Consider the following 23,863-nt stretch of genomic DNA (forward strand, 5'->3'; position numbering starts at 1 on the left):
TGTTGCTTTATTTGAATCTTCCTTTGTAGAAATAACTTGAGGAAATCAGGCATCGCATTCCTGAATATAGCATTTTCGACAATAATATTTTCTAGTGTATGCGAAAATAAATTTAAAAAGATTTCTTAGTTTCACTGTATAAAAGCAGTTCTTTACCTTCTCCCATTAACAAAAGTTGCAAGGTGTGATGTTGAGAAAGAAACGAATGAAAAACAAAAGATAAACATTCAATAAAATCAACACTATACGTGTTAATAAGATTTCGTCTCCAATAATAATATTCCAGTCGTATAAAATATATTACTCAATCTTTCTTTAATTGTGTTGGTGTTGGTGTATTTAATTATGGCAAAACACATGAGGGCTATCTGCCTAAGGGGAGGGATGCCTTCGTGGAGGACTTTCTAAGGAAAACTGGCTCGTATACACGTTACACATGGGGGGAAAACCACGAAAACGCCCTTGCAGCCAGCCCGTTCGCGGGATTCGAACCTCCGTCCGTCCTTTAATTGTCATTATTGTTATTGGTTTAGTGACCAACCATTTCTTGTATGTGTGTGCGTGATGAAACTTTGGGTCTGATACAGATGATGATGAGAATAGTATGGTTAAAAAAAAATGCAGTTTTTTTTTTTTTTTTTTTTTTTTTTTTTTGCGGTTGATAGAATTTTTGACGGTTCGGTTGATAAATTGTTGGCTTTTAACACATATGCGACTGCTGCGAATGGCTTGCTTCTCATAATATTATGTTATTATTGTTGCTTATGCTCATTTGTCTGACGTAATCAACCCAAGCCCACGAAATTCCTCTTGGCAAGCAGCGCTAGATTACGCCTGTCGTTGGCATCAGCCTTGAGCACCTAACACGTGACGGTGCAAATTGGCTCAGTTCCGCCCCAAATTTTGATGGGGAGCGCCTCGGGGGCGGACGAGTCCGAAGGTCTCCCACCCTTCTCTCCTTTCACCAAACCACACGAGAGAACTTTTGGCTCGCCACATATTTAGAGTGACGCCATACCGCACCGACACTATACATTTACAATCATCCATGCCTTCTCCGGGATTCGAAATCGGGCCGATCGGCACGGCAGTCAGCAACGCAAACCACTATACTGGTTACGCGGCCTTCATAATATTATATAACTAGTGATCATGAGCAGTAGCAAATTACAGGTAGCCGGAAGGAAACAAGTTTAAGAACAGATATCACGTAGTTACGCTAGATTAAGAATATCATAATTGGCAGTGTAGGATTTATGAAGTGAGGAACCCATCTCACTAAATTTTTACATTTGAGGGCCGGCTTGTCTTCAGACATTGAGTATGTTTATTGTATTTGAAATATTAGTTAGGGATTTGGTGGCCTCTCGAAACCCGAAGCTCCTCACGAGTGCTGCTTCCGTGACAGAGTCCGACAGAGAGATGTAACACTGCTTAGTTAAAATTAAATTAATTAAAAGTTAAATTAAAAGCTTAAATCAGTTAATTAAAAGTCTCAGTTTGGACTCAATTGAATGGCAAGATAATTTAATAAAATATTTTACTTTTACTTTCATTTTTCCATATGTACGAGCGTTATTAACATTATTTAAGACTCATGCAACCAGGATTAATTTGGAAATGGCGCAATTCAGAAAGATTTGCTTTAAGCATTTCATTATTTTTAGGACTTAAAGGGAAAATAAACAAATTAAAAAAGGAAGACTTTATTTATCTTATATGTAGATGCTAACTTATAACGTACCACGTACATGTTTCCAGTTTTCCATGATTATATAATTCCTTTCCTGAAATAGTCCCAATAGGAAAAGTTAGTGGGTGCCTTGTCGGCCCCCAACAAATTTCTCATAAAAGAATCGTTTAAAATATTCTGCAAGATTTATTGAACTGCTGCAAAATTTATAATTGATTGGAATCTTTGAAATTTCAAGCGGAGTATGACTGTTAGCTTTAAATCAAAGGTGAGAGTTCAACTGCTACGAAAGGGCTTAGTTGTATATTCTCTGCTCTGTATTTCCCCTCACCTCTGAGAGTATTAGTATTGTTACGTTTTTCTTCTTCTAACACCAGTTGTTAAGTTATTTTCTTCCTTCACGTTCGTACGGGGTTCGTAGATTTGGAGTGAATAACGACGACACTTGATAAGTATCGAAACACACTTTATTTAGCCAATACTGATTAGGACAGCTCCAAAATCACGTTTACAGTCTTCGAAGATCTGCTATAAATATACGCTGGAACAATACAGCTTTCAGGTTATCAGGCTATCACGATGGAAACAGCTTCACTGCAAAGCACCAGAGTACAGCTCCCGACTCTGCTTGGTCGTTCTCGGAACTCCACGTACTCTCGACGCTCTCCCCGCTGCAACTCGTGATGCACTCGACACGCAGAGCACAGCTCCCGACTCTGCTTGGTCGTTCTCGGAACTCCACGTACTCTCGACGCTCTCCCCGCTGCAACTCGCGATGCACTCGACACGCAGAGCACAGCTCCCGACTCTTCGGTTCAGTCGTTCACAGACCTCAACACGCTCTCTCGACGATGCACTCCTTCGGTTCCTTCCTAAGAGACTCTCTTCGGTGCACTCGACGACCCACTCGGCATTCGCTGGCCGGCTGTCAACTCGATCGACTCCACACGGACTAACTAGATGAGACACACTCTACGAGACACACACTCTGACTCGCCCTCTCAACGAGGCACATGCCCAATGAGTGACTATCAGCTCGCTAGTTGAGGCATTCACACTCACTGACTGCGGATCAGCAGGATTTATATAGCTTTCTGCTTGTGTTCGAGAACATTCTGGGCTAAACCGGTAAGAATTCGTTCCAGAAGATTCTCCATCCGTCCATGGTATATCGCCAATTTTGTCACCAAATGCGCGATTTCTCGCCAAATGTGGCAACCCTGCCTTCCCTTGCCATTTTATGGCAACCCTAAAACTGCTTTGCGGGGAAGCCATCTTTCCGCGCCTGTACATTTCGTAACAGTATTGAAGTGCTATTTAGGCAAAGCCCTTGGTGATACGACAGCTAAATGACTGATGAATTCGGCTGTTCCTGGTGAATGCTTAAAAAGCAAGTGCCCAGCCGTTTAAAAAATAACCAAGAAGCATGACAAAACAAGATTTCTTGCATGAATACATGACGAAACAAGATTTCTTGCATGAATACATGACGAAACAAGATTTCTTTCGCAATTATTACAAGAAGAAACAAGATTTCTTCCACTATTTTTGTAAACAATATACTGAGATTTTAAACAATTTTATTTACTTCTAAATAAAGGGAGAAAGAAAAAAGACTGATTTTTTAAACTGACAAATGACTTTTTTTCTCAATCACTAATCATTGCTTTTCCTGCACAACTTTTCCCAAGTTAAAAACATATTAAAGAATATTATTACAAAATTATTGATAAAGAATTTTAATAATTTTAACATGAAAAAGGGAAATGTAATGAAATATTCAAATCTAAAACTTCTAAAAACTCAAAATGCATAATTTTAATTAACAATTTAATCTGAATTTCGTATTTATTAGATAATTTAATAATTTAATCTGAAATGCAAAATTTTAATTATACATTTCTTTTACTAAATTTAAAATCTATCTCCTTAATAAACATTGGTGTATTTTTGAAAACCGTTGTTTAAAATTTATTTTTCATTAAATACAGATTTAAAATTTTGCTTTATTTAAAAACTGAAGAATTCAAGAGCTTCAAAAAATTTGGTATTCCGCCCACACTTTCTCTAAAATATTTGAACTGGTATAATAGTTTCATCATCAGTGCTAAAGTGAATACACTCACAGCATTAGCATCTGAAAGAAAAGAAATGTTTTTTTTATTAAATGTGTATGACACTGTTGGTACATAAGAAGCTTTCGGAAACATCAGCTTGTCTGTTATAAAATATTATTACGGAAAATTGCATAAGCACTTTCATTGGTTTCCAGTATTATAATTTTTCTGACTTTTTTGGCTAACATGCTGAAAGCAAGAGGAAATGTTACTATAAACATTAAAAAATAAAATGCATCCATGATTTAGAAAGCGAAACCCACACTGATATTTGATCTGGCTTCGATTAAAAGTCAACAGTTATGTTCATTTTCTAGTAAAAAATGACAAATTTAAATGGTCTACCAATATTTGTTTCGGATTCGGAACCAATATTGGTCAATGCTTCAAATACCTACATACTTTTCTAAGATTTACCGATCCTCGAACTAGTATCTAAATATCTACTCAATTGAATAATACGGCGTACAGATACTACGCAAGCCCATTTTTTCGTTTCCGAAGACATACGAAATACTTTTAGGAAGGACTAGAAGGTAAAAGATGAGTAGGCTGTGATTATTAAAAAAAAATAGCGGGGAAAAAATATAAAAATAAACATTCTTATTGATAACAGCCAAAGTTCGAGCATTATTTTAATAGCTCTACTGATAGTTGCCAAGGGCGACGCGTGGTGATTAGAGCAGTGGAAACCGAAAAAGGGAAAGCGAAGTTGAAAAATGCCTGTAAACTGAATCCGCCAGGTCTATCAATTCTCAATGGAATAGCTGACTTGGGTTCACCGATCATCATACCCGCACCGTTTTCATAACCGAAAAAGAAAACTGCATAAACAAAAGCACGGCGCACGAGCGTGGAACTCTTTACAGTCGGCGGATGTGCACAACGCGCGTCTGCAGCAGAGTTTCAAACGCGGACAGTTCTCATGTTTGAGGGTCAGTGAAAGTACGGAGCGGGAGAATATTTTTTGCGTCAGATTGTGGATCAAAATCACGTGTGCGGATAAAAAAGGGATTCCCTCCCCTGGTCTGGAGGGTTGGACATGCTTTCGAATTGGGTTTTTGCTGTTTGTTTCATTTGTCTGTTCCACGTGAAAACTTCCGAAGCTGCGGTAAGTTCCGAACGACTTTGTTTTAAAATTTGAACGCTTTGTTAAAATTATATTATTTTGGGAGACGATTGGAATTCAAAATCTGCCTTTCTCTTTTGTTTAAGTAATTTTACTGCATTTATCAAAAACATTTTTTAGCAAAGATAGTTGTATTAATATTCGCGTGTGTTCCAAACAATGTGTTTAAAGTGGAATTTTTTATTTTTAACCCGGAAGCATGTTTTGGCGAATTTGTATACTCAAAGAAGTTACAGTAATAATAAATAGGTTTCACAAAATTGTTTGAAATAAAAGAGTTTACATAAAAATTATTATTAAAAATAATTTAATTATTAAAAAAAATTGTACATAATTTGTAATAATAATTAAATTTGTAATAATAATTAAATTATTTGTTAATTAATTATTAAAAATAATTTGTTGAAAATTAATTATTAAAAATAATTTGTTGAAAATTAATTATGAAAAATATTTTGCTTATGTTTCCAGTGAAAACATTGATAGTTTAAAGAACTTTTAGACGATTTTTCGCAGAAATTTAATTGACTCCGATTTGCCGCATTTCCGGATCAGTGTTAGCACATCAAAAAGTTTAATTCTCTTATTTATTTATTTTATTATATTGCACATATTCCAGTAATTTATTATTTAATTACTAAAGTAAATTTTTCAACAAATTTGTACGTTGCAACTGAAGTTTGTTTCTTGAAATGTCCGTTTCTTTTACATTATTTATTTATTTTAAGACAGAAGCTAAAGAGAAAATACTTTCGAAAACAATATTTAAGTTTTTGCAATCTTAACATGGGATTAGTTTTTGTTTATAAAATGTATTTCTATTCAAGATTATTTTTGCAAATATGCAATATTTAATTTAAAAGCTTACAATTTCGATAATCATAATTATGTTAATAATGTTACTGCGTTTATTTATTTTCGGATAACAGGTATTCGGTTATCCAGATATTTTTACACTTCAAGACAAAGTAAGTTTAAATTTGCTGCCAGTGTATTTACGAGTTTTAATTTTTTTTTTTAATTTATAGAAATATCAGGCAATATAATATATGTTTTTCAAGAGCTGTTAAATTAATTTAGATATATCAAAGAGCTGAAAAATATTGACTTTTTTCCGTTAAAATCATTAGTTTTATTGCAATAAGCAAGTTGAGAAATTTAATAATATATGTCATAATGTTGTGTTTACTATTTTACCGAAGTAAAAAAATGTAATACTTTAATTTTAATTGAACGTTACAATTTTTATTTTTTACAAACACAAAAAGATTTTTCTTTTTTAAATTTCTGTAGAGTCAGAATTAATTAGAATTATGTAAGAAAGTTTAAGTGAATAAAACATTATTTCACTATTTAATTTACTATTTAAAACATATCTTGTCAGCTACATAATTTTTATTTAAAGTATGATAAGGAAAACAATTCTGTCTTTCTTTACACTAAGTGCGTTTTTGTTGTATAGAAAACACCCAATCGAACTATGTACAGTATGGACTGTAATCCTAGTTAATCCTGAAGTTCCATTGCAAATGATAAGAAACTGGATTACTTTTACGTCTTTATGAAATTTTTGTAAAATTCCTATTTCTGCTTTAGATAAAAAAATCAAAGTTTCCTATTTACGTTATCTTGCAGCAGTTTTTGAAGCTTAATTAACGTAATTTCTTTGAAGTTGTAATTAATGTATGTTTTGAAAATTCATCTAACAAGAGCAATAGTAACAGCGAAAAGCGATTTTTTTAAATAACAAATGGAATATTTATCACAGCATAATAATAGTAAAAACGATCTTTTCAACTAACAAATGGAATATTTATCACAACACAATAAAATGTTTCATTGCATAATTCATTAATGGCCTACTGCATAGTGGCCCGCAGCTAGTTTAACAAAACTTATTGCACGTTACGGACTTCCTAGACCTCATAAATTTTCATAGATTTTTCTGATAATGTAAAGTACATAGACATACAAGTGCATGCGCGCAGATATTTGATGGATAATAAGTGTGTTATTTCCCATAAACGCTTACAGCATTCTGATCAATTTTTATATTTGTTCTCGCTGCAGGTCTGTTTTCAAATACAATTTGGAATACCATTTTTTGTTATTGTAATGTGTTCCAAAATATTGCAATTACGTGTGTAATTTGTAATATTGTAACATGTCATAAATACCTGTAGTGTGAGGTCCATGACACTGACATACATAATGTAATTTCTTTCTAGCTGATTTTTTAGCTTCCATTGCCATAACATATTTCTCTACAAATTTTAACGAAAATGGTAATTTTGTTTACAAAATGTTTTGAAATATAGACTTTACTGGGGGGGGGGGAAATGAATAACTAAGATATTTAAGTGTTCTATATAGAGATTTTCCTATTGTTTGTTTCTTGCCATTGAAAGTTTTTTAAGCATCATACGAAGGAAGGCTAGAATATCCTCAATAAAGTTTATGTTAGCTAATCCACAGCACGACCGAATAAAGGCACTTTCGAACGCTAAATGCAGAATTCATTCGTGATCTTCAGAGCCCATTTACTTCGTCGTTTTAGAAGAAAGCAGGATTTAGAGTCCTTTGAAATCTGAAGATTTCGACGTTGGTGGTAAACACGTGAGAGCAAGTGCAAAAATGCGGTTTTACTTCAAATGTATCATGCAAAATTATTTAATTTCAGTTAAATGATTTTATAGCAGAATTCCCACTGATTTAGATATGCAGATCTTCTATCCGGGTTACTGTTTGTCTTTTTAGGTTATGTAAAATTATGTTTATTTGAAATATAAATGAGTCGTGTCTTTAAACTAATAAAAATTATTTGATTGTTTCGTTTTATTGTAAAAAAAGTGTTTTTATATTTTATTTTACGGAAATATAAGTAGCTTAAAATTTTTATTTAAATAAAATATTCTTATATTTCTTTGTATACTGGGAATTCTTCTAATCTATGAATTATGTAACTTTATTTAGTTTAAATCAAATCGCTATATAAACTATTTTGCAATTTACGAACAATACAATACAACAATTATAATACGACAATTACTTCGTACGAACAATAGAGTCACGAAAGCATTTTGATTCATCTAAACGTGCTGCCATTAATTTATCAGTAACGGAATTAAAAATGCATTAATTTTAGTCAAAAGCAAATATCGTGCAATATAATCTGCCTTTAGCTGGCAACATTTAAAGAGACGCCAATAGAGAGAACAGGCTCCTGAGAGTGAGAGAGCTACGAGTGTGCATGGGTAATGTGTTCGATCTCCCAGAAAAAGGTTGGATATAAATTTACAAAAAGTATATAACATTAGTAAATTAAAATTAAAGAAATAACAGAGTGCATTCAATCGGTAGAGTCAAGTTAGATAACACCTAACACGCCTGTTCTTCATGGTTAAATGAAAATTTCGTGTGTTCGTTCATTGGGATTTCGCGAATTCTGCTTTATCAGCAAGAGATCTTTCTAATGTGCAAATGCAATTTTAGAAATGAGTTTCATTCCCGCTCGATCTTAAGTGCTTAATGTAAGCTTTATTTATGGGTTTGTTCTACCTTTTCGTGGAGAGGGGGACACAGCGTTGAAGTTCGTTCGATTTTTTATGAAAAGCGTAATTGTTCTTGGACCCAAGAAAGAAAAAAAAACGTTCATACAAAAAAATTTCAGAAAAATAAGCGTGTTTCTTAAATTAGTTCTTCTAAAAATTCTAAAAATTCTTAAATTTTTAGAAGCTATAGCAAAGGTAGCAAAATAAGTACATTTTTCTGCATTCTTTTCTCGCTTTCTTCGCCCTCCATGCTTTGTGAATGAACTTGACGTACATTCCAAATGTGCAACAGTTAACAAGCGTTCGTCGTTATCTCAAACATTCCCGCTTTTGCTGTATACGTTATTTTCCCTTTTTTCTTTCTTTTTGTATTTTGTTTATATTTTCCTAAATACTTCTGTTAATATTAACCACTTAGATACATAACATTTAAACTGATCGATTTAGATTTTAAAATATGGACGTCAAATGTTGTTTTTTAAAATTAGTATAAGAAATGGGAGTTAGGACCAAGTACCGAAGCCCTTCATTTACAGTGTACTTTTATAATAAGATTACAATTAATTCCACATCATCGAAGTGAAAAATTAAAACAAGTAGGAAAAGCATTGGCTAAAGAGTGAGGAACTACGTTAATGAAAATTTGATGTCTCTAGGTACCGTTGTTCATACATACCTTCATGCAGATTCTTCATTATTTAATTTCTTTAACTATAATGCAGGGCTCTAATATTTGGTGGCAACAATTTGAAAAGTGAAACGCCGTTTTGTAGTGAACCTACGCAAAATACCAAACGAAATTAATAGTCCTTCTGAGCTAATGCTCCTTTTGGTTAAAACGAATAAAATAACGTTAGCAAATTGATGTAACATTAAAAGCACGGGAAAATTAATTTTTTCTGTCGCAACTGAAGAAGAAAAAAATCCTGTTTCACCTCTGAGATTATAGTAAATGTCACGTTAATTAGTTAGCGTGTTAACTAACACCAATTAATGCTTCGTTAATGTAATTTTCGGTTTAGATTTTATTTTTGGAACAGATAATAATAAAGCGCTTCCTTAAGCAAAAAAATTGGCAACAACTAAAGAACCTTCACTCATTAATTGTTGATATAGGTTTGTTCCTAAAGAAACACAACTTGTGAGCATTTTTAGTTTGTTTTAAATGCTTAAAATTGAAATAACTCCAACTTTAGTTTAGAAAAAATTATTATTACTCTAAATGCGAAGAACGAAAATATTTTCATATTCTGTAACTGCTATGAATTATTTCACTGTCAAATGGTGCATGGTGCATATTATTATTGAACTGGTTTAATTCTCATTAAACTGAATTTCTTCACTAAACATTTTGAATACTAAGGGAACTAAGATTTGAAAGTTAAGAGAATTTAGTAGGAGGGCGGGGGAGACCACTTTCTTGGAAGCAATTTTGATATAAACAGTGACTTCACTCATCACAAAATAATTTTATTTTTAATAAGATTTTCATATTACATAAACTATTAGCTTAGCTAATTAAATAATCTGCAAAGCAATGTTGTTGCAAACTGTGGGTTCGTGGATATCTTTTTAAATAATATTTCCACATAACCAAGAAGAAATTAATTGTCTCCATTAGAACTAATGAAAAATATCTATATATGTAAGTAAAAGTTTGTTCGTCGCATTGTAGAAAAACTGCACATAAAAACACCAAATTTGTAACACGCGAAGTTCTCCACTCAAGTGTATGTATCGCGAAGCCCGAATTTTAAATTCTGAATTTCGTTTTTATTTATTTCATATTTTGAGCGAATTCAGTTAATCTTTGATTAAACTTAGTGACTTAAACACGATGTACTACCACAACTCAAAATAAAGCATTTTTACCTTCCTGAAGAGCGTCAGATTTATAGAAAAACATTTTTTCTTAAATATTAAAACCATTTCCTCTTAAACAGAAGGATCGGTTAAGCTCGCGGGTAAAACCTGAATTCATTTAAGTGCAAAATGCAAAATTCCGAATTTTCGAATTCTTAAAATTATAATTTGAAATCAGCGCATGTAAATGAATATATTTTTTTAAGTAAAAAGCTGTTCTTTAAAGGTTTTCTCAAAAAACTGAACACATTAACTTGGTACAAAATATTTAATAATTGAATAACTATAAGCGCGTAAGAAGAAATACATTTTAGTCATATTTGACTATTTCCATTGAGGAAAAACACTTTCCTCAATAATCTGACCTCTTAAGTTTTTCCTTTGAAGAACCAGTGTGAAAAGTGAACTTCCCTATATATTTACTTACCACGTGAGCGAAATTCCCTTTGTATGAAGGGAAATCTTATTTGATTCTTTTCTGAAACTGGAACCATGAATCTTTAAGGTTCTTATGTTAATTACCCAGTTACTACGTTTGAACTTTACTATGATTTCTTCTTTCCATATTCCTCTAGCTTTCAATGTATTTAAACTGAGGATTCTGGATCTTAGACAGACAGTTTCTGGCAGTCTTTCTGCAATGTTAAATTTTGCCAGCTCTGTCAAAAAGATATTGTCCCGACTTTTTTCTCGCGGCTGATTGTTTTAAACATAAGCGCTGGTGTAGTTGAGCCAGCATATAGCTTAGATTATTGCCTGAGTAGCCTTAGACTACGTTCATCTCAACGTTTAAATATAAGTAACTGTTAATGATTAATTTACATCGTCTCAAGTAGTGGTTTATTTGCATCAGAAGTCATGCCTTTTATGTTAAAAGTTCAGTTTAATGAAAATGTTTTAACCGTCGCAAGTCTCTGTTATATATTTCCAGACATAGTGATAACGTAACGCTAATTGTCTAGTTAGGGATGTAGGACTCAAGTTCAAGTATCAGCTCAGTTGCAACAACTCTGAGATCAACATTCAAAACATTTAAGGGAATGGTGGACTTTAAAATAGCTAAAATTCAACCAAAATATTGAATTTTATTTTTACTCTCGTAATATTCCATATACGTAACCACATCGTAAGAAAAAAAAAAGAGTTCATATATTCTAATTTTTAAAGAAGTTACAAGCATTTAAAATATGTAAACAACGTAAATTTTGGAGAAAACGTAAAAAAAAAAAAAAGTATTACAACAGTTATTTACTGATCTTATAATTAATATATTTGACCAAAAGAAGTGTTTATTTCTAAAAAAAATGTTAGAAATGTCAGTATTGACAACTATTAATGAATTTAACTTTGGTTATGTAAATGCTATACGCGGAGAACAGGAGAAAACAAACGCGTTTTCCCCACTCGTTGCAAAAAAAGCGTGATCAACGTCGGTTGAACCAAAGCAAAAAGAGAAATTTACCTTCTTGCAAAAAAAAAAAAAAAAAAAAAAAAAAAAGTAGTAAAGTATTAAAAGATAATGCAAATGCAACAAATGAAGGTAAAACATATGATGCGGGTGAATTTAAAAAGTTTCATTGGATATAATGATAAATTGTTTCTACCTATAACTTCGAATCGTATGCCAATTTACGATATGTTAATTTTTCTCATATATTTAATATTATGGGATTAAAAATAGTTAAATTATACGAAAATGTAATCTAGTGTTTACATATTCATATTTAAAGTTAATTTGCTGTTTCTCATGACCATGTATTAAAGGAAAGTTTGAAGAAAAAGTTTTAATTCGGTTTTCTCAAAAAAAAAATTTTTCGCAGGTCTCAAATATGCTCCATGCGTCTCATGTTTTGTAAAAAATGAACGATATTTGCAAGAAACTTTTTTGTTATATATTGAAATAGATCTAAGTATGCATTTTTGGATAAGAGTTTATTAAGAATTTTAAACTTGTAATAATATTTAACAAGGGATGACATTTTTCCAAAAACTGGGTTTAAGTTCACAAAAACCCTTTTTAAAAATTTCTGATCCATCACATTCAATAACGGATACACAAAAACTTTTTTCAAGTCTATATAACTAACTAAAATATACTCATATAGTGCATGGTGCATATGAGATATTAGGAAAAATATTGAAAATTAGCGCGAAAAGAGCATTTTAAACCTTTAATTAAAATAATTAATTATTTGTTTCAAAATTTTTTAATTTAAAATAAATTTAAATTTTGAACTTATATTTTATAAACTGATGTTATAATATGTATATGTATAAAATTTCTTGTTGCAAACACAAAAACTTAAAAAACTAATTTTTAAAGTCCACCGTCCCCTTAATTCCATGTTTTTTTTTAATACCATTTATCACAATTGTTCAAAAAAGGCGAATGTTAGAATCTAAAGGAGCACATTCTAGAATATCTGTTGGGCATTTTTTGCACATAGTAGAAATAGTAGTTTCTATTTCGTTAAAAATGACTGGTCTAAAAGGTCTCTGTTTACTGCAGAGCAGAAATGCGCGGGTAAGTTCCGAGGTTCCGCTTTAAAAATATTCCCGTAACGTTGAATCCCTCAATTTGTTGTTCTTAGCAGTATATGCCTACTTAAATCTTACCTATTTCAAAGATGATGTTTCAAAGATGATATATAAAATCAAAGGAGCTTTAAATGTTCATCTCATACAGTTTATGGCTCTTCACCTAGACTTTCCGAAAGTCTTAGCAAGTTACCACGGAAGTATTTTATTATGTTTAGTTCATCTGACGAAGTTTAAAAAAATTACAAAATTAAATATCAGAAAATATAAATCGCAAATATCACAAAAATAAACAATATCACAAATTTCCATTGAGACATTCTTCTTTTCTGTGAAAATGTGTGTCTCCCTGTTTTATGATATTCTTCTTGTCTTATTTTCTGGAATATTTATGTCCAGTAGGGAGTATCGTTTATCTGCAGGATCATTTTGGATAACTGCAGGATCATTTAGTTAAATTTATGTCAGTTATTAATATTTGAAAATTGGTATTATTACTTTCATTGCGTGAAAGCTTCGTATCCGGTACTTGAAAAAAATTTAGCGTTCTGGCAAAATAAGAAGTCGCTTGCACATTGGTTTTATGTCAAGTAAACGGACAAGGCTAGCAATTAGCCGTTTCTGAAGGGAAAGTTCTCATCTGGTATCCATCAGGGAAACGTGTATTTCAAACCTCGCCTTTGGACGATCGAGCAAACGGTTCCTCTACTTAAGTATTGTGAGGCTAAGTAGTGGGTATTTTTCCCTAGGTGTGTTACTGGTTCATCCATCTTCTAGATTATGAACAGTATTTACAATAGGTGTAATTAAAAAAATATAAAAGTATTGAGATAATTAGTCCAAAGGGGCTTTGAATCACTATAAATGTCCGTTTCACTTTTCAAACTGTTGCCACCAAATGTTAGAGTCCTGCATTATATTTGAAGAAATTAAATAATGAAAAATCTGCATTAAATGTATGTATACTTCTCGCATTGTGATAAAAAAACGGTACATAGAGCCATCGAATTTTGAATGACGTAAACTTCCTACGAATATGGGCATGTGGAAGAACAAATTTGAAATTTGGAAATTGTTTTATTATCGATTTAATATTTTGTAAACATTTAACGAATTTTTGAGTAACAAACTCAACGATTTAAAAGCGAGCAATGGCAACACTCTACTGGGATAAAAACTAACTTTTTATCTCCAGCGCGCGGAACTGCCTATCGGAAATTCTAAAGATATGCTCATTTTAAAATTATTTTGCGACATTGCTATTGAACTGAATTTAGTGGTTTAAATGCAAAGAACATGATATTTAATAAATAAAGGTAACACACGAAACGTTAAAAAACGCCCCTTTGGACGTAATTTAAAATCGGAAACCTTTCATTTTTAAAAAATTTATTTCTTAATAAATAGGTTTTTTTTTTTTCATTTTCTGCCTAGATAATATTTTTTATACCCTGATACCTGTCATTATACTCAAGAGCTATAAAACTTTGGTTGTGTTGCATCTTGCTTTGCTATTTATAAAATTGTAAGTTTAAGTGCATAAGTACCGATGATTTGTAAAGAGTAAATTTAACATTCTTTTTTCATTCAGATAAACAATCTATTTCGTGTGTTTCTGGAAACTTATCAGATTATACTTGTTTTAAATTTATAGTTACAGATTTAAAGCAATAGAAGATGTTTACATTTGTTGATTGTAAACAATTACTATAGTCACTGATGTACTTAAATGCTTGCATGACTAAGAATCTATAAGAATCTAAGAATCTAATCCATCGGCTGAATTTTGCTGTCAAGATCGAAATGAAACCGTCAGGTTTACATCACACATAATGACTCGATGAAAGTATTCTGGATAATCCCAAAAGAAACTTTATTAGAAAGATAAATATACAACATTCTTCCTGATTTGCGTCATCTTCCTTGTCAAGAGATTTGGAAATCAGCTAGAAAAAAGTTTTCTGTATGGCCACTGGCTGGATTAACATTATCACAAATCCTTATAATGCTCTGTGATGTGTCTCGTGATGATACATTGTATCATAATGAGACAGATCACGGATGATCACGAATCACTAGTTTTGGATGAGTTCTTCAATGACTGCTGCGTTTCTATCGTTTGTGGCAGTTCAAGGTATAGATGACCGTGCCTTTTAATGGGTGTTGCAGTCACCACCCGGAAACCTCTCACCCACGTTACTTCGATTCATTGTGTTTTCTTCACAGACTGGCAGCAGCTTTCTATAAATCCATAGGGATGCTGTAGTAGGGTGCCACGTTGATTATCTATGGTAGTTTAGGTGCAACAACAGGAAATAAAAATTTGTCATGAGTATGGTGATAAAGGACAAGTAATTCTACCCACAAAATTTTATTATATTTCATTTAATTGTAATATTTCGTGCTGATGATTATCAGAGCAGTTGTGATGTGGTCTGAGAGCTCTTTTAGTGTTGATGGCAGTAAGGGCATATTAACATTTTGTTTAACTTAGTTAGTTTGTAAGGATCTTAAGTTTTACTAACGTTTATTTTATTTTAAATCTTTACTATCACTTCTTATTTTCTACTTCCGGCCAGAATTATAAGTGTTAAAGTATTTATGCAAAGTTTGTCTGGCGAACGCCAAGTATTTAAGTTGTGGCTTTTTGCCAAGCGAAAGAGAGGAAGCAGTGAGTCGAAGCAGGCCGCTTACCTTAGAAGTTTTACTCAGTTGCTGGTTGCCTTTCAGGCCAGAGGTTTAATCCTCTTGATAACTTTAAACGTATTGTAGTGTTCTCAGTTATCTGTACTACATACGGCTTCCTGTTAATATAAGGCCAATCTTCCACGTTTATCATTTTAAAGTTAAATTAGAGTTTAGTTTTATCTTTTACATTTTTACGTTTAGACCCCAAGTAGTGGGTCTGTGTATTCCGAAGTACGGAAGTTATTGTAAATAGAGAAAAATAAAGGGTTTTGTATACCCTTCTTGTGTATCCTGTCTACTTCCCACAATTGTTGAACATAGCTTTAGTAAGCTCTCTGTTCCGAGTCAGGTCCTTGCATGTTCCCGAAGAAGGTTAGACGGAACATTGAACCTGATAGTGGCGCCCAACGAAGAAGAATAACCATGGCCGAGTTTCAAGAAGAACCTGTGCTGCCTGCAGAAGCGGCTCAGAATCCAGAAATGCCAGCTGCCGCCCTGGAAGGATTTGGTTACATCGTCCAGACCATGCGCGCTTCGATGAAACCAGAAGCAACATTTAATGGAAATTCACCGGTAACCAGTTTCTTGGAAAAATTGGATGACCACTTCATGCTCTACCCCGTGCACGAATTTTAAAAAGTTACCTTAGCTACCAGCGCTTTGAGGGGCCAAGCGCTTAACTGGTTCAAATGTATAGGCAGAAGTCTCTTGGGTCAAGCAGTCCCACCTATACTTACGAGAATTTCAAGACTGCCCTAGTAAAAGCCTTCCCTGTTGTAAGGGATCGTGCGAAATTAGAAACGGAACTTTTTAGTATATATCAACAAAGAATCGAAAACCTCTCAAGCTTTATTTTAAGAAAAATTCACGTCTTCAAACTCTTGTATGGAAACCGTCCGGATTCTAAGATAATTCAAGTGATTTTGCCGAGGTTACTGCCCCAAGTGAAAGACTTTATTGAATTAAGAAATCCAACTACACTGGAAAAATTATTTGAGCTAGCAATCCAGTTTGAAAGTAGAAGAACGGCGGACGTCGAAAGAAGACGCCAATATCAACAGTGAAACCAATCTGGTGCGCCAAGACTACAGCAAACTCAAGCACACGGCTACGGAAGCAAAGCGAATCAGTGGGCAAGGAAACCCGAGCATTCAAAAAGAGCCGGCGAACGTCAACAGTTCAATAGCAATCCAGGAAAAAAGTCTCAAGGCCAGGGAAAAAAGAAGGAAAGCACGGAAATGAAAAATAAGTTAAACTAAAACGGATTTCTGCTGACGGAAGGGTGCGGAAATCCGAAGGCCAAGAAAACCCCTCTTCCTTCAAGTTAAATACAGTAATGGTGACAAATTTGACTCTTCCGAAGATTGAAGTGTTGGTGAATAATATCCCAGCCACCGCACTCCTGGATACAGGCGCGCAGTGTTCCTGTGTGGCAGCAGATGATTTTTTTAGGAAGTATTTTCGGAAATACCGCATATATAATTCGGATAGTACGACAGTGTTAGCGGCGCAAGGAGAAAAATGTAAGTGTATAGGTAAAGTACCGCTGTATGTCCGTATCAAGGACGAACAAGTAAAGGTGATGTTTTTTATAGTAAAGAATCTGCAAGCACATATAATTTTAGGAATAGATTTTCTTGCAGACGCACAAGCAACACTGGATTTTAATGAAGCGTCCCTTAAGCTGACAATGAAACCAGTTCGTGCAGAAAAGGCTGGACCGCCGATGTTAAATCTTGCCTAATGACGAGCAAGGAAGAATCCGACAAGTGGTAAGTGAATTTGCTTCGTTATTTAGTGATATTCCAGGATTTACTCAGGTTACTAACCATAGTATTGACACCGGAGATTCAATGCCAGTTCGCCACAAAGCATACCGGTATGATAAGAATAAGGAAAAAATTATAGAATGGCATATGTGAGATATGCTACGTAAAAAGATCATAACGCCCATCTCAAGTAGTTATGCTAGCCCGGTGGTTTTATGTAAGAAAAATAATGACTATCCTTTGACACATCCGAAAAGGTGGCGATTCGCGATTGAGTACCGTAAATTAAACTCCATAACTAAATATCCGGTATATCCGTTACCTATTATTGAAGAAATTCTAAGGAACATAACGTCGACCAAATATATGACGACTTTATACTTAACGACTGGTTATTTTCAAATAGGGGTTAGACCTGAGGACGTGCCTAAGACTGCTTTTATAACCAAGTCTGGCACTTATGCATTCCTGCGTATGCCGTTTGGCCTTTCAGGGGCACCGGCAAAATTTCAGCGATGTATGGACATTGTGTTAAGGCCTGTTCTTGGAAAGTCCACATTTATTTATTTAGACGATATCATTATTACTAGTGATAATCTCGACGAACATGTACAGGATTTAAGGCAGGTGTTTTCTTTATTAAATGAGGCCGGTCTAAAAGTTAATGTCGAAAAGTGCAAATTTGCAGCCCCTGAATTAAAATATTTAGGTTACAAAATATCTCAGAAAGGAATAGAGACAGACGAATCAAAAATAATTGCTGTACAAAAGTATCCGACTCCAAACACGGCGAAGAAGCTCTTTTCATTTCTAGGACTTTGTTCATATTATAGGTCCTTTATAAAAGATTTTGCAGCTATCGCTGAGCCATTGTTAAAATTAAAAAGGAAAAAGGCAAGATTCTCGTGGACGGCCGAAGCCAATAGTGCTTTCGAAAAATTAAAACAAGCATTAACGCAAGCCCCTGTGTTGAAATTTCCTGAAAAGGATGAGAATTTAGAAATTTCAGCGGATGCTTCGGATTATGCGGTAGGAGCGGTACTTTCGCAAAATCAGCAGCCCGTGGCATTTTTTAGCCGAACTTTAAATCAAACACAAAGAAACTATTCCGCGACCGAGAGAGAGGCACTTGCAGTTCTGTTAGCAGTGCAAAAGTTCCGAGTCTATTTTGGAAAGGCGCCAATAACAGTCTACTCTGATCATGCGGCGGTAACTAGATTGTACTCAGGGAAAAACTTATCCCCAAGGTTAATAAGATGGGCACTCAAACTACAAGAATATAATCTGGTAATCAAGCATACCCCCGGAAAGGAAAATATCGTAGCAGATGCCCTATCAAGAATTAAAATAGATGAACAAGGTAATACTGTAAAGGTGGCAATGCTCACAGCTTGTACAATAAATTCCCGAGAAACTGTAATAACCGAACTGGGTAAGGATCTTGAGTTTGGAAGCATTTATGAGTATTTAAAGGATCCTGAAAATTTTAGCCACCAAGATATTGTGGCGATAAGAAATAGGGCGGCCCATTACGAACTAATAGATGGTCTATTATTTTATACAAAAACTACGAATTCCAACAACGAATTTCGACCTGTTATTAAATATCCTCAAGGAGCTCCATGACAGAACTTTAGCTTCTCATGCTGGTATTCGAAAAACTATCCAACGCGTACGCGAGGCAGTCTATTTTCCTGAACTGCAAAAGTTAACAAGGGCGTATGTCCAGTCCTGCCCAACATGTCAAGCAGTTAATTATATTAATTTCCGGCCGGCCGGGTTTCTAAATAGTATTAAATCCGAATTTCCAAATGAAATAATTGGCATCGATTTATTGGGCCTTTTCCCGAAAAGTCAGTTAAATAAAAGTCGCTATCTCCTTGTTATGGTTGATCATTTTAGTAAATGGACCGAAATTGTTCCCTTAAATCGAGCGTCCGCGAAATTAGTTACTGATTCTATTTTAAATAAATATATTTTAAAATACGGGTCGCCCCTAAAAGTTATATCGGATAATGGTCCTCAATTTGTAAGTAATATATTTGAAGACATGTGCCAAAAACGGGGCATATGTCATTTAAAAATGGTCCCGTATCGGCCGCAATCAAATATAGCGGAACGGGTCAATAGAAATATAGTGAAAATTATCCGTAGTTATGTTAAAAATTTTCATAAAAGCTGGGATAACTATGTCAATGAATTTGCTTTCGCCCTTAGGACCGCAAAACGTGATACAACGGGCAAAACTCCTGCTGAGTTATTTCTAGGCAGAAAGATTATAACGCCGTTAGATAAATTATTTTATGTGCAACAAAGAGCCCCAGAATTTAAAATGGGTGATATAGAAAAATTAATTAAAGAAGCAAAAAAGAATACTGAAGTAGCACAGAGAAAACAGAAGCTTTATTATGATTTGAAACGACGGGGAGTAACTTATAAAGTAGGGTATGAAGTTTTAAAAATTAAGCATTCACTTTCTTCAGCACCAGAAGATAAAACTGCCAAATTTTTTCCACGATTTGAAGGACCGTATGTCATAGAAAAAATAACTCACGCTGTAGTAGTGTTAAAAGCTAGAAATGGTGAAACCTGCTCCGCAAATATTGATCAAATCAAACCCTACTATGATCGTAATAAAATGCAAATATTTTCAGATCTTTCGCAGGATCCGGCACGGCAGACACCGCAGGCACAAGCTCCAGAGGTGGAAAAACGACAAGTACAAGGGCAAGCCATTAAGAGGCAGGAGCAAGTGAAAAGAAAGTTTCCCCGCGGAAAAATCGAAGGTAACAAGAAAAAGAAGCCGTTCCACCGTCCAGAAAAGAGAGTTCGCGAACACCCCCAGAATGAAGAAGGGAGAAGAACGACGTATGCAAAGAGAACCAGGAGAAATGACGGCAACTATAACCCGGCTCTAAAACGGAAGATCTACTCATCCGACAGGACTCTCCGCAGCAAATGTCGCCGAACTGCGGAAGGGCCATCAGCGGCGGAGGAAAAGTTACAAGGAAAATTTGAACGGCCAGCAACGAGGCCCAAGCAGGAACACGAAAGAAGTTTCCCGGTTTCGCCAAGACCAGCTGCCATCAAACGACCAAGACCACAGGCAGAAGCGAAAAAGAAGGTATTCAAGGGTGACCGAACTGGAGAAAAAAGAAAGTATCTAGAGGAAGGCACTGAAGGGCGAGCCCGTACAAGAAGGAGGATAAATTAAACAACTATCTGCACTACCTTTAAGGACTGGGCCCAGAAAAGAATGTCCGAATATCACAAAGATAAGTAAAATTTTATGTTACTTTTCAAACTTAAGTTAATCTTTCATTCTTACTGCAAGTGGCAGATTTCAAGAAGTTTTACCTCATGCGAGGTCTACCTTTATCGCCAAAAGGGCGAGAAATGAGTTGTTACCGATTTTGGTATTATGTTTTTCAATTACTCGCGCGTAAAACTAAAGTTGATGTATAATAGCGTTGTGTAAAGACTTAAATATTGTAAAAAGTTATTGTATAAATATTATTTAAAACATTCTGGCAAGAAAGAAGTTTTAGTCTGAAAGATTTTTTGAAATGTATTATTTCAATGTAGAAAGAATTGGCACTTGCTTTGAAAAGAATAGAAGTTAACAATGTACTACTAATGTATGTTTTCAAATGTATAAAATTAACGGCATGTTAATATGTTCTTATATACAATGTGAACTGTTATTTTAAATGCTAAGAAATACCGTGATATGGTAAAAGTCAAAGTAATGTTAAAATTCTTTTTTTATTCGTGTGACTGTAAAAAGACTAAATCATGGTGAATATGTGTTAAAGGTTGAATGATGTAGTTAGGCTCTCTGACGCTACACTTCAGAGTTAGCCACTTTCAGAATAGTACCTCAGGGTTTAGAGTTGAAGATAGGGTGTGTTACGAGGTCTTGTTATGTTGAATTTTAACACGTTAGTGTTTTGATTGTAGGAGGCAGTGTTGAACACGTATACATAAACACATTCGTGTTTGGTATTCTTTTACACACATGTCAAAGAGCACGGGGAGAGATAATTAAAATAAAGTCATGAATGAAATAAGAATGTTAAGAGAAATATAATTATACATGTTACTTGCCATTTCATTGTGTAACATTTCATTAAACTACTCGTAGTTTTCCTTCCAGATCTCTGGAAGGAACCAGATTTGAATAAAAGCTCCTGTTTAGATGCAGTACAGATGAAAAAATTGTGTCCTGGGAGCTGCTATTTTAAAAACAAATTTCTTTCTTTTAAATTTCTAGTTTCTAGCGAAAAATATTTGTAAAAGATTGGCCTCGCGTTAGATTCTAGAGCTAAAAGTTTTCAACAAGGTCGTTTTAGACCTCAGTTTCAAACTAATTAACTCTGGCGGGAAGTATGTAAGGATCTTAAGTTTTACTAACGTTTATTTTATTTTAAATCTTTACTATCACTTCTTATTTTCTACTTCCGGCCAGAATTATAAGCGTTAAAGTATTTATGCAAAGTTTGTCTGGCGAACGCCAAGTATTTAAGTTGTGGCTTTTTGCCAAGCGAAAGAGAGGAAGCAGTGAGTCGAAGCAGGCCGCTTACCTTAGAAGTTTTACTCAGTTGCTGGTTGCCTTTCAGGCCAGAGGTTTAATCCTCTTGATAACTCTAAACGTATTGTAGTGTTCTCAGTTATCTGTACTACATACGGCTTCCTGTTAACATAAGGCCAATCTTCCACGTTTATCATTTTAAAGTTAAATTAGAGTTTAGTTTTATCTTTTATATTTTTACGTTTAGACCCCAAGTAGTGGGTCTGTGTATTCCGAAGTACGGAAGTTATTGTAAATAGAGAAAAATAAAGGGTTTTGTATACCCTTCTTGTGTATCCTGTCTACTTCCCACAATTGTTGAACATAGCTTTAGTAAGCTCTCTGTTCCGAGTTAGGTCCTTGCATGTTCCCGAAGAAGGTTAGACGAAACATTGAACCTGATAAGTTAAAAGAGGCAGTGGGCATAATGGCAGGAGACCTTTAATGGGCCTCTGTATATTACTAACCACCTTTCTTGTGTGGCCAATCCAGCGATATGGAAGCTGATTATTCAGGTGACGACATACCTTATTTTGCCAGTAAAGGCCAACGCAGAAGACGAGTTAAACGGAATGCTCTGGTCGCTCGGTGGATTGGTTCCATGCATGCGCGAGTTTAAAAATTTTAAATATCTTATTTCGTTATTTGATTATCAAGAAAATGCGTGGTTCATAACGTGGAAAATACAGACAGGACTTCTGAGTCCGAATGAATCATCTGCAGTAAACCTGCAGTACATCTTTATACTTTTTTCGTATTGTAATTTCTAAACACAACTGATAATGAGTGTTATTGTTCTAACAATACGTTTTCTTCTTCTGTTTCATCTAGATTTCTTTGCTATACTTCTCCGATTTTCATTTGTTTGTTTTGTTTATTTACATATATTTACAAAACTTTATAAATTCAAAGAACGAAGTTAAGCCTTTATGGAGTTGTCGGTTGGATGTTTGCTATTTAGGATAAAATTTTTATCTCTGGAATTTTCATCAATAAAGCTCTCTAAATTAAACTGAAGTTAAATTATTCTCGACTTTTTGCATCTCCACAGTAAATTACTTTTCGCTCAGTGTTATACGGAAACATTTTATTTCAATAAAAATATATTTAACACTTTGCGGTCGTATGTTTGCTCTACGCCACCACAGCAAAGAAACATACAGATCTTATTCTAAGTGGACAAGCTTCATAACCTTACATAATATGTATTACTGTTAGATCAACGAAAAGTAGTTCCGATAAGCACGATACCTATGTATAAACTTAATATGACCTCAAAGGGTATGTGACTTATTTTAGCTTTTCTCCGTGCATGAATTGGACTAAATTTAATGTACTCGTATAATCAAGTATTTCTGTTTTCGAACCATACTGTAGTGAAATGTTATTGTATACTAGACATGCCGTGCTATAGGGCTGTTCTCCTGTTCTCTCCCTGTCTTAGAACACAAAAACATATTATAGGAACGTATTATAGGAATGCTGTGTTATGGCGTGTTACCTTGTAAGATTCTGTTCTGTGTACTTTTAAGTTACAGTTAAAGTTGAAGAATCTTAAGAACTGATCAGCGAATAATCACTTGAGTTCGTGAGATAGAGACAACACGTATGAAGGGTGAAATTACTCTTTATTATTCCAATAAAATTTAACAGAACTCCATCTTGGAGTTTTACAATAAAGCCGCCACTCAGGCTTGAACTTAGGAACGTAAGCACTAAAACTTAACTAATCTTAACTAAAAACGATATAGTCGAAGCTATCAAGATTCTAACCGAGTTGGCCCTTTAAAGCTGAATAACGGCGAAGCTATCAAGGGCCTAAAGTACGGCCGAGCGTAAGAGAGAGTAGCCTAAAAGGCGAACGCGTGCTAGCCAGAATCTTTAGTTCTCTCTCATGAAGTCAGTAGAACTTCACGGTTAAATACTTCTCCTCATTTGCATTAAA

The 23,863-nt window shown here is 34.2% G+C and overlaps 1 protein-coding gene across 2 annotated transcripts in view; it reads left to right on the forward strand.

The window, feature by feature from the left end:
* Positions 1 to 4,528: 4,528 nt before the first annotated feature.
* LOC118181964 (uncharacterized) overlaps positions 4,529 to 23,863 on the forward strand; it is a 270,816-nt gene continuing 251,481 nt past the window's right edge. Inside the window, exon 1 of one of the 2 annotated variants that reach the window (XM_085823611.1) lies at positions 4,529 to 4,921. In XM_085823611.1, coding sequence (XP_085679737.1) covers positions 4,853 to 4,921 — 69 coding nt within the window. In that variant the 5' untranslated portion in view covers positions 4,529 to 4,852. The remainder of the gene's footprint in view (positions 4,922 to 23,863) is intronic. The other variant, XM_085823604.1, reaches the window with a different exon arrangement.

Source organism: Stegodyphus dumicola, chromosome 1, assembly GCF_044657685.1.
Source record: "Stegodyphus dumicola isolate Sdum_Otavi_A_Nest chromosome 1, ASM4465768v1".
Classification (NCBI taxonomy): domain Eukaryota; kingdom Metazoa; phylum Arthropoda; class Arachnida; order Araneae; family Eresidae; genus Stegodyphus; species Stegodyphus dumicola.